The sequence below is a fragment of the Camelina sativa genome, chromosome 7 (assembly GCF_000633955.1).
Source record: "Camelina sativa cultivar DH55 chromosome 7, Cs, whole genome shotgun sequence".
In the NCBI taxonomy this organism is placed as follows: domain Eukaryota; kingdom Viridiplantae; phylum Streptophyta; class Magnoliopsida; order Brassicales; family Brassicaceae; genus Camelina; species Camelina sativa.
Window position 1 is genome coordinate 32,204,431 of NC_025691.1, and position 15,068 is coordinate 32,219,498.

At 38.1% G+C, this 15,068-nt stretch overlaps 2 protein-coding genes and 2 pseudogenes across 3 annotated transcripts; all 4 read right to left on the bottom strand.

Moving 5' to 3' along the window:
- On the bottom strand, positions 8 to 1,866 carry LOC104703811 (transcription termination factor MTERF2, chloroplastic-like). Its single transcript, XM_010419884.2, has one exon. It carries the CDS (start codon positions 1,583 to 1,585, stop codon positions 215 to 217), a length of 1,371 nt encoding a protein of 456 aa, XP_010418186.1. The 5' UTR covers positions 1,586 to 1,866; the 3' UTR covers positions 8 to 214.
- LOC109125694 lies at positions 2,788 to 4,516 on the bottom strand (annotated as a pseudogene).
- On the bottom strand, positions 4,615 to 11,021 carry LOC104703814 (annotated as a pseudogene).
- On the bottom strand, positions 11,214 to 14,498 carry LOC104703813. 2 transcript variants are annotated; one of them, XM_010419888.1, is made up of 10 exons: positions 13,329 to 14,498; positions 13,095 to 13,232; positions 12,780 to 12,998; positions 12,532 to 12,669; positions 12,329 to 12,441; positions 12,122 to 12,257; positions 11,907 to 12,039; positions 11,585 to 11,819; positions 11,387 to 11,501; positions 11,214 to 11,304 (listed from the first exon to the last, which is right to left on the bottom strand). In XM_010419888.1, exons 1-9 carry the CDS (start codon positions 13,458 to 13,460, stop codon positions 11,426 to 11,428), a joined length of 1,320 nt encoding a protein of 439 aa, XP_010418190.1. In that variant the 5' UTR covers positions 13,461 to 14,498; the 3' UTR covers positions 11,214 to 11,304; positions 11,387 to 11,425. The 2 variants fall into 2 exon arrangements, with proteins under 2 accessions (XP_010418190.1, XP_019083649.1); XM_019228104.1 differs by lacking the exon at positions 11,214 to 11,304 and having other exon boundaries at positions 11,311 to 11,501; positions 11,593 to 11,819.

Here is a 15,068-nt window from a genome sequence, read left to right on the forward strand (position 1 = left end):
AAGGGAAGAGAAAAATAAAATCAACAAATATGTAGCTTGGATACAGACGTCTGCTACTTGGCTGCATTGTTGTTTCTAGGCTATCAGAAAAGAGACTCAACCTTACAATTTAGGTTAATTTTTATTTTTTCCAAATCAGATTGCTTTTGAAGTCAAAAATCAAGGTTTCAGAAATATTCATAATAAAAGCAAAATCCTTGACAAGCCTTCTGATCTATGAAAGACGATCTCCGGTGAAAATAGCCATCAACTCATGCACAAGCTCCTTGTCATCATGGTTACGCACATACTTGTTTAAGAACTCTTCATTGGTACATACCAAAACAGACGACATTAGAGGGAGTTCACTTTCGAGGAATCCTTTTGACATGAGAGCTTTAATTACGTTACACCTTGGGACAATCCTCTTCTCCATGCTGTATCCAAACATCGCAGGGGTTGTAATCACAGACTTTAGAGGCCAATTCATCTTCTTCACCACAAACTCAGTCTTCTTTGTCACAGTCTCTGCAGATAAAATAAGACATTGAGGAAAGCGCTTGGCTAGTATAACAAACTCATCTCTGCTGAATCCGAGGCAAAGAAATGTGTCAATGGAGTTCAATATCTTCTTCTCTGAAGCACCAACGCATTGCGGAAACTTCTTCATCAGTGAAAGGACCTCGTCTTCGACTAGTCCACACTTCTTCAGGGTCTCAATGCTCCGAACTATCTTCTTCTCCGAGTGATTCAGAAAGCTAGGACACTTCTTGAACATTTCCCATACATCTCCCTCAGAAAAGCCTAACCCTTTACAGAAGTTGACTTTTTCGTCTATTCTTTTGTCGCTGTATCTGTAAACAACCGTAAGAGCTTTGACAAACTTTGGGGAGGTTGGAACAAAACCCATCTCAACAACCTTCTTGAGTGATTCTTCAAAATTTTCTTTTCCACAAACAGGTTGGGCATCAGAGATGAGCAATGAGAATAGAAACCTCTGAGGCACGCCCACCTCTCTCAGAACCAAAACATTTCTGAGTTTATTCCCTTGCCTACTACCCACTGGCAAAGACTGACATAACTTTGCATAATTGGAACTCTTATCCGCTTCTATAATCTCTTTGATGAAACCATAGTATCTGCTTATAGTTTTGGCAACTTTCTTTCCCAAGATTTCAGGAACTGTAGAAACAATCTCAGTGAACTCAGAGCTCGAAGCTCCTCTTGACTGCAAAAACTGAAGCTTTGGAGAAAGTGTTTTCTCAGCATCTAATACAAGCAATGTTGGATAATCCGTAACGATGCTTGAGATCTGAGAATCAGTGAACCCATGACTTCTAAAAAGACTCAGAACTGAATCAGCATTGCCCTTGTCCTCGAAACTGACTCTCCTTGAGATCGATTCAGCTGTTTTTCTAGTAAAACCCAATGAATCAACGAGGTAAGAGGCTGTAAAGTTCTTACCTTTACGACCATCTCTAAGGCTCGCATTAGCAGCAGTAGCAACAGAGGAGAAGGAACTGGAAAAAGAAGATGCCTTTTGCACTGAAAAACTCAAATGACACCATTTCTGCAACTTTTTGCCATGGAGTATCAGAGAATACATGATGACCAAAGACGAATTCAAAAATTACCTAAAGACGCAGAAGAGCAGGAAGAACAGAACCCAACAAATCCCAATAGTTTAGAAGCGATTTCTACCCAACGATCAGTTTCAAATCGAGAAGACGAGCCGCGTGGATAGTGAAGTGAAGGTAGAGCGATTCACTCATCGATCAGTTGCAGATAAAAAAAAGAAAAAAGCAGAGATTTTTAGGGTTGAGGCAAAACCCCTCTTTTAATTTTGATTTTGAAATTGTTGTCGAATACAACCCGAAAATAATACGGTTCGGTTCGGTTATAGACAAATTCGATTATTGTTGCCTAAGTTGAACCAAAATTCTTTAGAACACTTATACTTTAGAAACTCGAATAAAGTTGGTTAAATTGGATAAATTTGGTTAGTTCGATTAAAGGATAAATTGGATAAATCGGTTCGGATCCAGAGACATTTGTCTCTCTCTCAGAAAACACAAAGTCCATCAGGCGTCAAGCTAGCATTCAGTGGAACCTTGACTTTAAAAAAGGAAAGAGGTGTAACCTGTTACAAGGCAGTCTTTAGAATGTAACCAGCTGTTATGAGTTTATTGCCAACTGATAACTCACCTGAGGTGTTCACATACGAGCTGCCTTTTGTGGCTTCCATTTTCTGATGATTCATATAGTGACTGAAACGACTGAACAGGGCATCAGAAACAAATTTTACTCAAGTTGTGTTGCAGGAGGACTGAGAAATAAACTCCGAGTGTATGCACTAGCCTTTTAAACACACGAGAGTGTCTTCCTCTGACCAGCAAAAACTCCTCGAAACGTCATACTATGATCAGTCGTCGAGAGCCACTAGGTCCATCAGCAAAATTCAGTGAATAAATGCATATTCAAAAGCATTGTTAACAAAAAGAAACACACACTGGCGAAACATGATATGTGATTTCAAAAATTACACTCAAGATATATCAAGAAAGGACGATAAGTTCATCAAACAGAATATAAGAAACAGTACAAATATTCACACATACCTCCCAGATGAACAAGGTCACTTAAAATTCAGAACAGAAATGATTTAGAAAAACAAAATTAGCATATATATCATTTGGATTCACATGTCCCCATCAGCTATGGCTGCATTGTTGTTTCTAGACTACTAACCTGAGAGTTATCGGAGAAGGAATTCAAAACTTACAATTCTAAAATAAATAACCTGAGAGATTCTTCAAAATTTTCTTTTCCACAGACAGTGCTGCTACTACAGATGAGCAAGGGGAGTAAGAACCACTGAAGCACGCCCGGTTCTCTCAGAACAGATAAATTTCTGACTTTATTGCATACAGAAGGAAACATGTTGGATCCGGGTAAGATTGAGATAGTGAAAGCCTAAATGGTTTCAGGTACTCAAAAAGCAAAAGCTTTTCCTCTGCTTCACTGATAAATCAAAAACTAACAGAAAGAACAACAATCTCTAACGTTGCTCATTGTTCTACTTGTAGAGGTGGTCATTGAGTGAAACTCGATTCCTGGTGAAGATAGCGATTAACGCAGGCACGAGCTGCTTGTCATTATGTATCATCACATACTTGTTTAAGAAAGCTTGATCAGTAGTCATCAACACTGAATACATTGCAGGCAGTTCAGTTCTGATAAACCCTTTGGACATAAGAGCTTTAATTACATTACACCTTGGTACAATCCTCTTCTCCATGCTTAATCCAAGTACATGTGGGTATGAAACCACAACCTTTAGTGGCCATTTCATATTCTTCACCAGAAACTCAGTCTTGTTCTTCACCGACTGTGCAGAACATCCAATGCACTGAGGAAAAAGCTTGACCATCAACGTAAACTCATCTGTGGTGAATCCTAGGTCTAGAAATGTATCAATAGAGTTCCCTATCTTCTTCTCCGAGAATCCAAGAAACATTGGATACTTCTTGAATATTACCCATACATCTCCCATAGAAAGGCCTAACCTTTTATAGTCATTTACTTTTTCTTTTATCCTTTGGTCACTGAATCCTTTAATAATGCCCAGAGCATCGATGAATTTTGAGGTGGTCGGTTTAAAACCCATGTCAACAACTTTCTTGGGGGACTCTTCAAATCTTTCTTTTCCACAGACAAGTCCATAATCAGAGATGAGCACTGAGAATAACAACTTGTGAGGCATGCCCAAGTCTCTCAAAACCGATAAAATTTCTGATCTTATTCTCCTGCTTACTACCCTTGAGCAAATAAAGAGATGACTTTTCCAACTTGGGAATCGTTTCCGCTTGTACAATGTCTTTGACGAACTCATAGTATATACTGATAGCTTTTGCTTCTTTCACTGCCAAGATTTTAGGAACAGTAGAAACAATCTGAGTGAGCTCAGAGCTTGAAGCTCCTCCTCTGGACTGCAAAAACTGAAGCTTGGGACCAAGTGACTTCTCAGCATCTAGTACAAGCAATGTTGGATAACCCGTAACGATGCTGGAGATCTGAGAATCTGTGAACCCATAGCTTCTCAAAAGACTCAGAACAGAATCAGGATCCCCCTTGTTCTCGAAACTGACTTTCCTAGAAATCGATTCAGCGAGCTTTTTAGATAAACCAAGTGAAGTAACGAGGTAAGAGACTGTAAAGTTCTTTCCTTTACGACCATCTCGTGAACTCACATCGTTAGCAATAGCAGAGGAGGAGAAGTAATTTGAAAAAGAAGATCCTTTTCCAAAACGATTCACTGAAACCCTCAAATTATGCCATTTCTGCAACTGGACCAACCCTTTTCCATGGAGAATCAGAAAATACATTACAAAGACAATGCAAAATTGAAAATCTCCACCCCAATTTTGTTAGCCTTGAAGCTTTTCGCTTTGCTGTTCCGGCGTTTCCTCTGTGTGAACTGCTTGCCGAATCCAAGTTATGGAGCTGAACTGCGTGTCGGCAAAATAGAAGCGCATGTTCAATCAAACCAAACCGGATGATATTGAGTATTGACCATCCGGTTTAGTCGACTCTTTCGATTTGTTGCTAACTTCGTCGACCTTTGTTTGGAGAAAATGTCCAAAAGTTTCTTTTTACGTCATTTATGCTTCACGCAAACAAATTATATACAATCGTTCAAAGCTATCTTTTTTTCTTTTTCTAGACGAAATTGAGTTAAGGTTTCTAAACTAGATTCAATCCTACATGTAGTAGTTGAGTGACTGGTTACTTTTAGATCCACCTTCCCCGTATAGTTCATTCCATTGTTGAAGCGCTGTCATGTTCGCAGACACTGATGAGACGCTCACACTCACCTGATTCAACACCATCGATAACAGTTACATTTCTCTGAAAGCCAGAGACAGATATGAAAGAAAGAAAGAAAGAAAGAAAGAAAGAAAAAATCACAAGTAAAAAAGTCATACGAGGTCAACTGCGTATTTGAAATCCTCCATGTTCAAAGCTCGGATATCAGGACTTCCACTTCGAGCTGGAGGAACTCTGCCTTCGGCCAGAGCAGCATCTCGCTCCTACCGCCAAATCCCATCATTAAGCATATTTTTACTATATAGAGAAATTTTGGGCAACATAAATTTAGTCTTTGTTCAACACAAAGACGACTTACAGTTTTTTCCATCTCCAATATCTCCATGATTGGACGGTGGGCAGCAGTAACACATAGATTCTGCACGCACCAAAAGAGCATGTAACATGGAAATACATGAGCATTACTTTGCATTTCTTATCATTTTGACAGACCATAACAAAGCTAAAGGAGTTACCTTAAGATCGCTTCCAGAATATCCATCAGTCATACTAGCAACTCCATCAATATCCAAATCAGGGGACAAGACTTCTTTTGCGAGAATAACCTTTAATATCTTTGCTCTATCCAGAGCATCTGGTAGTCCCACCATCAACCTGCACAAAAAGTCAATACCATAAACTTTTCACGACATGTCAATTTGACAGAAAGCTTAGTCCCTCAAGGAAGCTATTTATATATTACCTACGAGGCAACCTTCTAATGACAGCCTCATCAAGGTCAAAAGGTCTGTTTGTGGCTGCAAGAACCAGAACACGTTCCGTTTCGTTTGTCGTCAGACCGTCCCAATGTATCATGAACTCCCCCGGGTTTTGGCTTCGGCCTATCATGCTGTCCAGCTACAAGATAGTAAAATATTGGAACTCTGTCAGTGTCAGTAATCTGATTACAAGCAAAACCCGTCCAGGCATTGACCATGAGAAATTACCTCGTCGAAAAAGATAATGCTAGGGGAAATTCTACTAGCCATCGCGAAGACAGCTTTGACATAACTCACACCCTTACCAAACCACTGCAATATTGAGAAGAACACAAGTTTGAACAAGAGATTCTGTGTATAAATTGGTACAATTTGGTAGAGTCCAACTTTTAAAAGATATTCTGTTACCCTTGACATTGAGATGTTAATGAAGTTAGCACCAGCTTCCGTTGCCACTGCCTTTGCAAGCATGGTCTTTCCAGTTCCAGGAGGTCCAAATAAGAAAACTCCTCTACAAGGCTGAACACAGAGAAGTACAGAAGCAGACTGATTAGGACTCCACCAATGCATAACTTTAACAACTAAATTATACAAAATTTCTTTTTTTAGGAAAGCCAAATTATCAGCTAGGACATAGTAAAAAGCCTATGCCCATGTATACTGGCACACACAAATCAAAAGGTGATCCCTTCATAGATCTGTGATTAATTCAAGGCAGGACATAGTAAAACATTATTGGATTTACTAAAACCTAATGCGGATAAGATAACCACCTTTGTTAATTGCCCCTTGCGGAAAAGTTTAGGCCGTTGTAAAGGAAGCATAACCAATTTCTTTAAAGTGTCTTTGACATTCTCAAGTGCCCCAATGTCATCAAATGTAACACCAATGTCCCTGGGAGAAATAACATCACTAAAAAGCCTCTTTACAAACTCATTTTCTGTCATAATGTCCTGAAAGCAACACAAGAAAGTAACAGTGAAAATATGTAAACACCAATTCAATTTCCAAGAAGATTTGCTAACCTCGAGAGACTTCTGCGGGTTGTTAGATTCATTTAGAAGATCCTGTAAGAGTTCTATTCCAAACTTTAAGCTGCAAGGATCCAAAATTCATACTCAATACTGAAACAGAATACTGAAACAGATAAGTAATGTACAGGGACAAGCTGCCAATTACCTATCAAGAGACAAAGTAACTCTAACATCTGGATCAGCATCAGGATTACGCTTTATATGGTCACTAAGAGCCCATCCAATGATCTTTTCTGCACCTGATGCAGATATCCAAAGTCAACTTTTTCGAAAAGCATTCCATTGTCAACTCTGGTCATCATGCCGAACAAAGGGAGAGCCATACTGTCTCTTTGAAGTGTAAGATCCTTTATGCACAGCGTCTCAATGCCTTCACACTCTATACCAAATCGTCCCAACACCTAAATCGAGATGCAATTATAAAGTCGTATTAAAGCTTCTGTAATGCCCCTGTTTTAAAACAGGAAATGGAATTGTGCCATGTGAAAAGCAGATAATCTTGTATTGTACACCAGAGAAAAAGTAACATATTCTAGAAAGTATACTATCAACGATTTATTTTCGAGTGACTTGAGATTCAAGCAATCAAGTTTTGAAAATAGAGGAATGATAAGAGTTATAGACTTTAATGATGGTTTTGCCTCCACAATCACGTCTAACAGCCAAAATGCCACAGATGTAATTTAGCTTTAATTTTTTGAAGCTAAGTATGCAAATAAGGAATGTAACTAAGAAAATCAAAGATTTCTCACTGAGATTGAAAATTTGAAATCCTTGATTTTCAATCTGACTCATCATATTTAAAACTTATTCCGTGTCTAAAAATGCTGCCATGATCTTTTTTTCTAATTACACACTACATCCAAGAATACAGCAAAAAGTATACCGATACCATATATTCAGATTTCAGATGAAAGACATACCATGCGCAATTGACTGGAATTTGCCTTTATTTTCAAAGCCTCAGCATCACGATCCAACTGACACTTCCAGGTTGTAAGAAGATCCTCATCCTGGTAATAATTAGCTCCATCATGTTTAAGATTTTTTGAATGCTTACGTCTACAAGAATAGAGTAACAGACCTGTGGCATGTAAATAGTAACTTTATTTTCAAAGAGATTCGTTAGAAGTTTCGTTGCCGTTGGGACTTCCTTTTCTTGCTCATGTTGTCGTCCAATATCCTGAGAATATTAAGCAAAAGTAACATTAGTCCCACTCTAGAAGAAACGGGATACCCTCCGTATCAAATATGTTAAAGGCTTGATTCAACATGCAGAACTGAAAACCGGCTAGAAAACAGAACTGATAACAGTCTAAACTCGCAGTTACAACAGGAGCACATTACGTTTTCCCACTGCACTAGACACCAGAATAAATTACGCAGTATAGTCAAAAGGTTAAATATTAGAAGTCTACTTCAACCACTAAAACACTGAAACACGGAAATGCAGAATGCTCTAAAAAAAAAATGTAGCAATGATAACTTTTTACGAAATGAGCTCAAGGCATGCAACTGAAGAAAAAGCATCTCATAGTAACTACCTTCTCCTTGCGATTATCAGAGTGCGTCTGTGAATCGATCACAATTACGTTATCTGGGATATCTTCAAGTTTGCTTTTGAATGCAGAGCAAAAATCGGAATTTCCAACAACAAATTTCTCAGCATCTTTCAAAAATAGAATGACCGGACAAGTTCCGCTCTCATCATGGACAACCTGGAAACAGACGAAGATATAAGCATATGGAAAGTATTAGACGAAGAAAAAAATCATTACTTTGCAACTGAAAAGTACCTCAAACAATTTGTCAACAAGTAATTCATCTAGATCCTCGGAACCCGAGCTCTCGAACTGAAGATTAGTAGCTATTAGAAAGACAGACGAAACAGTGTGTGAGACAAGAGCTGCTGAGGACCAGTAACCAGTGCACTACTGAACATGACGTAGACGTACCACTGCAGAAGTACCCATGTCCCATTTCACACAGGTCACCAAGAGTAACTCCATCAGGTACTGGATTCTCAAATCTAACACCCACTTTAGCTTTAGGATTCTCATCAAATACTAAAATTACTTTCCCTCTAATCCCAGAAGGTGGTCCCCTGAATAATATCAAGTAAAGTGAATATAAATTTGTAAAAAGATCTACAAATTTAGATAAAACTATAAGATAGGAAATAGATTTTGCGAAAGATATATACTTCTTGGATGTAAATAGAAGTAATTCATCATAAATTATTTGCATTTTCTAATAAATGAAGATACTTTCTTCGTAAGACCCAAAAAATATAATATTCATACTATATAGAAGCAGCTGCCTCAATCAGAACTATCAGAAGAAGCAAACCTTGAGGTAGGTAGCCCCCGACACCGACTCATTGCTGAAGAATCTTACCCTGTCACCTGCAAGTGTTTTTTCACAATGAAGTATCAGAAACCCAGAAATCTAAGTATACTGAAGAACATTATTTTGTTGCAAACAATATAAAGGGGCATGCCTTTCTTCAAAGTATAATAAAGGGGCATGCCTTTCTTCAAAGTATAATTCACTGGATTTCCAAATGAACAAGGTAAAGTCTTAGGCTTTGAGTCTGGACCAGAAGAAGCAGCAGGAGAAGGGCTAGATGAATCTCCATCACCTGTTGACAAAGCCAATTTCTTCCCTCCATCAATGAGCTCTAAACTCTGCCTGGGAAGCTTACATGACTTTTTAGAAGCAGGTCCATCCATCAGTGACTTAAATTCCTCAGCAGTCATAGCCTGCAGGAGATTGCAGAGCAGATGCACCAGGAATTACTCGTAGTTAGGAAAACAGACAAATAAGTGTAGATGCAAAAACTTTCCTCTAATAAACTAACAAGCATATCATCATACATATCTCTAATCAACAATAAATTTTTCACAATATCTTACCCCCAAAATTGGATGGCTGTCAAATATTAGCAATTTCGCCTTGAAGTGATTGGCAAGTGCTTTAACCAATATCTCTTGGTATATTTCAGACCCTGAAACAATTCCAACCAAAAAGAGAAAATGATATTGCCGCCTAAAAGAAGTACAGGAACCACATAAGCAAGATACACCACAAACCTGCAGGACCAGAAAGCAATATCCTTGGGTTCAAAGTGGTGAAGTCGGAGGCATATTGGGCATATCCTTTATTCTTCTTTTTGAGATGTACATGTGAAACAGCTAGTAAAGCATTCTTTGTACTCTCACTGTGATAATAAAGCAGAAAGACCTTAGTCAGCATTCACCAAACATAGAACAGTACCCATGCAAAGCCCAAAATACCAAAGACAAGAAAAAAAAATGATTTGTGTGAAAGACTCCGAAGGGAAGGACAGGGCGCTCATATTTTCTAACTTTAATACTTCAGGAAGGGAATTCAAAGTTATGACAATTCAAAGTTCATAGAAAGAAATGCACATATCTTAAATCTGTAAAAATACCTCAAATAATAAGGAAATTCATCCAGTGAAAATTCCAATCTTTCGCAGTCTACAATACCAGCTTGAATATATTTCTTGAATCTTGCAGCTAGTTGTGAAGCCCTAGTCACCTCGTTTCTCTCCTCTAATATCTGATACCAGCTAGTTGTTAATATAATGCTAATTATTGTTGATGACGCCAGGGTCCAAGGGAGTAATTACCTCAATTTTGGAATCTTGGTTATGGCCGTCTGCAGCTTTATTACTTTGATTGTTATCAGCCATGCCGTCAAATTCAAGCTTTGCGCCTTCTTCGACCCCACAAGTACCCAGAGTGAAGCACGATCTAAAAATGTAAAAGTTTGGATTCTGAAAAATTCACAAGTAAGCTCCTCAATTTTTCAGGCAGAATAAAAAAGCATCAAACATATTGAATCCATAGAGAGAGAGAGAGAGAGAGAGAGGTTAAAATCAAACTTGTGCGGACTGTGATAGCAATCGACACCACGGGGTCTTAAAGACACAATCTTGATATGTCCATCCGTCAAAAGAAGCATACGGCGTCGGTGCTGAGTCTAGTTATAAGAGATAAACAAAATCCAAAACAATCAAACAAATCAAAGATGAATTGAAAATTTCAATTTCAAAGATTGAGTGAAGACGGACGGACCGTGGCGTGGTTTCGCCGCCTCAATCGTGGCGTCTCCGGCGGTTGATGTTGAGGTTTCTTCATCTTCCAACTGAAACGAAGAATAATATCCCCAAAATTCGCCCAAATTCTCAAAACCAGAACGGAAGAAGTTAAAGGTCTCCGGATCAGAAAACCTTTGGGCGTTTGGATGAAAGAGATTCATCGTCGGAAGAAGCTGTATCGCTGTTACCGGAGATAGGTTCACTCCGCCGCGGTTCTACATCTTTCGATTGTAGCAGTTGCGGCGATTCTTTGAGAATCAATGCGACAGAGATGAATTGTTGTGAATTGTGAGAAGAGTATTATTTTATTGGACTTTGTGAGTGATGCAGAACCGAGCGTGTGAGTTTCTCACGTGTGAAAATGGCAACGTGTAAGGATGGCGAATCGACACTTGGCATTATTGGATTGGAGGATCAAAAATGGCCGTTAGAAGCTTTATGAGCAAGTCTTGGCTCATTTTTTCTGACAAATATATATATATTCACTAATTTAAAGCAACGCAAGGACAATGATATTTCTCTCTTAGTTCGTCAAAGCTTTGATGATTACGTTGAAGTATTCCCATGAATTCACCAGCTTCTGCAGAAACGATGTAGCCTCCAGGTTGAAAGATAGTAAAACAGCAGCAACTAGAACCACACAACAGCAATGACTACTGTACCTTTGAGGCAGCCACTTCCACGGGAGAGTCTTTCCGAGATCACTTTGCAGGACTTGTAAGCTTCTTTGTAAAGAGAACCATTGGCTTCTCCTCCTTCGGTGATGGCTTTTTCCTTCTGATAAGCATCATTCACAGGTAGGTTAGGTCAGAGATGAAATTACAAACTGAGTGGAGTGTGAAATAATTAAGTTATCTTACAAGAGTACCATCGGCATGAAGCTCAACATAGTTCTACTGAGAGTGAGTTTATCACTCGGAGATGATGATAGTTTGAGGTAATGATCCTTCCATTCGCCTACAAGCCTTTTAAGAAGAGCACCACTAGCTTCTTTATTCGTATAATAAAGCCTTTCCCAGAGCTTGCAGCAATCTACATTTTCCGTCAAAGACCAGATAGCGATTGTTGTAGCTTCCTTGGCTAAAGGAGGGTTTCCTGTAAATAACAACGGTATACACTAGTTGGAGAGGAGAGAGAGAGAACAAGAAGAAAAACTCAAGGTGTACCATTAGTTACGAATACCTTCTTCCCCAGCTAATTTCAAAGAAAGAGTGAACATTTGTTCAGTGACTTGTTTCATTAATTTGCTTCCTCGTATACCGGCAAGAGCCACATCCTTCAACAAGGGATAAATTGCTTCAAACCTCTCTGTAGCCTGTGTATATATAGATCACATGCTTAGTGATCAGAATCGACAAAACGCATCAAGGTTTTGTACATAATAAAAAACTGATTACCTTTACTCTTGCGGAAGAAACAGGGAAAGTAAGCCTTAGCAAGATCTCAAATGAAGGAGGTGGAATCACCCGTGGTGATCTCTCTGCAACAGATCCATTTACAAGTATAGCCCGAGCTTTTGGATTCGACAAAATTCTGACAAGATCAGATCATTGTTACATATATTGTATATAGGCAAAAGGAGAATGATCACTAAGGAAACTCACTTCTTAACCAACTGCATGATGAGATCTGTTGACTGAGGAGAGTAGGTACCGACTAGTGGTAACAAGTTACGCACCCATGAAAACAAGCCTACAGCTAAATCATATCGGGAGGCCTGTCCACATTTTTACAGTTGAATAAATATAAAAATATATAGATGACAAAAAAAAAAACACAAATCACATAAAAGGGGGAACGAACGAACCTGAGCCATCATCCAAACTATAAAGGGAAGCTTGTCCTGTCCCCGATACTTACGCCTATCCCTCATAGCCGGCAATACAATAGCCAAAGCTTTAGGCTTCTTACGCAATACCATTGCTAATGCAACAAATATTGCTACCTTTTTAAGTTGTTAAAAACACAGTATAATGGAGAGTTATAATTAATTCAAGCATTAGACATATATATATATAGGTGAAAAAGGAAGAAATTTTCGATAGTTTTGCCAACCTTAGATTTGGATTTAGGAGGAGGTTGTTGTTGCGCAGCATCAATCTCCCCACCAGCGCCTTTGGGATGATCTGCTTGTTGTTGTTTGGCTTCTTCCAAACAAGTGAGAATATGATTAGACGCCCACATTACAAAGGCAGCGAGTGTCGTAATACAGACTTGTTTGATCCAATCCGCTGATGTTTTGTAGACAGGACGAGGAACCTGAGATAATGGAACCTGTTTTACATATTTTAAACAAAAAAATCAGCTTCTTCATCACGACGATTTCAAAAAAAAAAAAAAAAAAAAAAAAAGAGAGGTCCTCCTCCTCACATGGATGAGATGGATCAGCTTGGGGAAAGTAGAGTCGTTGAACATGTTGGCCCATGGAAATTGCACATCGGAAAGTGTTATCCCAAGGTACTCGACAAATTTCAGTAGCTGTTCCTCCGGTTCAAACCAATGCAATTTCTACTAAACAAGTAACAGACAAACAGGTTTAGTTTGATATTTTTGTCGATCGATTTAGAGATCAGAAAACAAAACGTTCACATGGCTTAAATTTACCGATAAATCGACAAGGTTAGCCGCAAGATCTGAAGGATCGATCTTTGCGACAGCTTCGGGAAAAGACACTTTCGGCTTCCTCTCCTCCTCCATCTTCTTGTTCGCTTGTTTCACAGATTCGATCGGATCCATAAGCTTTTCTTAAGTTCTAAGTCTTCTTACTAGAGAATTGATGCAGAGAGGATTGAAGATTATATATATATCTCAAACTACGAAATTGCCTAAATCTCAAAAGAAGCAGAAGAGAAGGAAGAACACAGTAGTAATTGGGGATGGATGGGGAGATAGATAACAACAACAAAAAAAAAAAACGAGATTTTTAGGGTTTTTAGGCCCTTTAAGGCGCAATATCCTAATTTCGAAATTGAATTGTGCTAAACATTTGTAAACTGGTTCTATTTACAAACCGGTCTTCGTTTATTCCAATCCAATTGAACCGGCCTCACATTTTGTAAAAAGAGAGGGTTATGAAACGTAACGTTTCTGAAACCTCTTATTAAAATTCGGTCTGAAGGACTGAGTTGGAAGGGTTGTTCCCATGAGCTTTATGCAGGACAACAAGGTTAGAGTTTCTCGTTCTAGGAAAAGACAGCGGCCAACAAGTAGAATAGCAAGCAGCTGCAACAGTAGTTGAGGCATGAACTCCCAACTTCCCCAGACCAACTTACATGAGTTCACTTTTGATCAATCCTTTTGGGCATAAGAGCTTTGATAACATTACAGCTTGGTACATTTCTCTTCTTCATGTGGGTTCTAAGTACCACTGGACTTGAAACCAGAGTCTGAAAAAGAAAAAGGAAAAAAGAATTGGTTGGAAGATCATACTAGCGGCATGAGACAAGAAATTAGAAGAAAAAAAAAGGAGATTTATTATTTCAAAAGATTAGAATCAAAATACATACTAAATAAATCAAAACACTGAAGAAAACAAAAGATTCTACTGGAGATCAGGTCTCTATTGATTGACAAGTCTACATTTTTATTCGCTCGTGAAACTCTAAAATTGGCCACAAAAGGTCAAGATTTGGTTACTTATCACCGAACCCTAAGTTGTGATGGTTGCACCAACAGTCCCAAGCTCATTTAGCATATATCCTTTGGTCTTAATTTATGGCTGTGAATGCCAATGCGCTTGGTATTGTTGGTGAACAACCACAACTTTTGACTCATTGTTTCCATTGAGAGTGAGAATAACCTCTATGTATGTCTTATGAACATTTATATAGGGATTTCTTAAATATAAAATTTTTATTAGAATAATAATAAATAGAAACAGAAGTAAAGAAGACAAAATAAAATAAAAAGTTTTTTTGAAACGAAACGTAATGTTTTTGTCTTCTTGTCTAATAAAGCATTTATATTGGTATTTCTAAAGTCGAAATTCTTAATTAAATAAATAATAAATGAAACCAAAAATAAAAAATAGAAAGAAAAAGGCTTCTGAAACGTAACCGTTCTGAAACAATTAAACGTAAAAGAAAAAAATAAAAACATGTCTGAAACGTAACGTTTCTGAAACAACGTTTCTGGAACAACGTTTCTAAAACTTCCTATTAAAATAATAATATATAAGTAAAAGTAAAAGAGAGAAAGAAGAACATTTCTGAAACGAGAAACGTTCATGAGATTCAATTCACATTTTTCATGAAATGAGTAACGTTTATGAGATTCAATTCACATATGTCAATCAACTATCAATTAAATAATTAAAATTTATATAATTAAAATCCTGATTTTTTT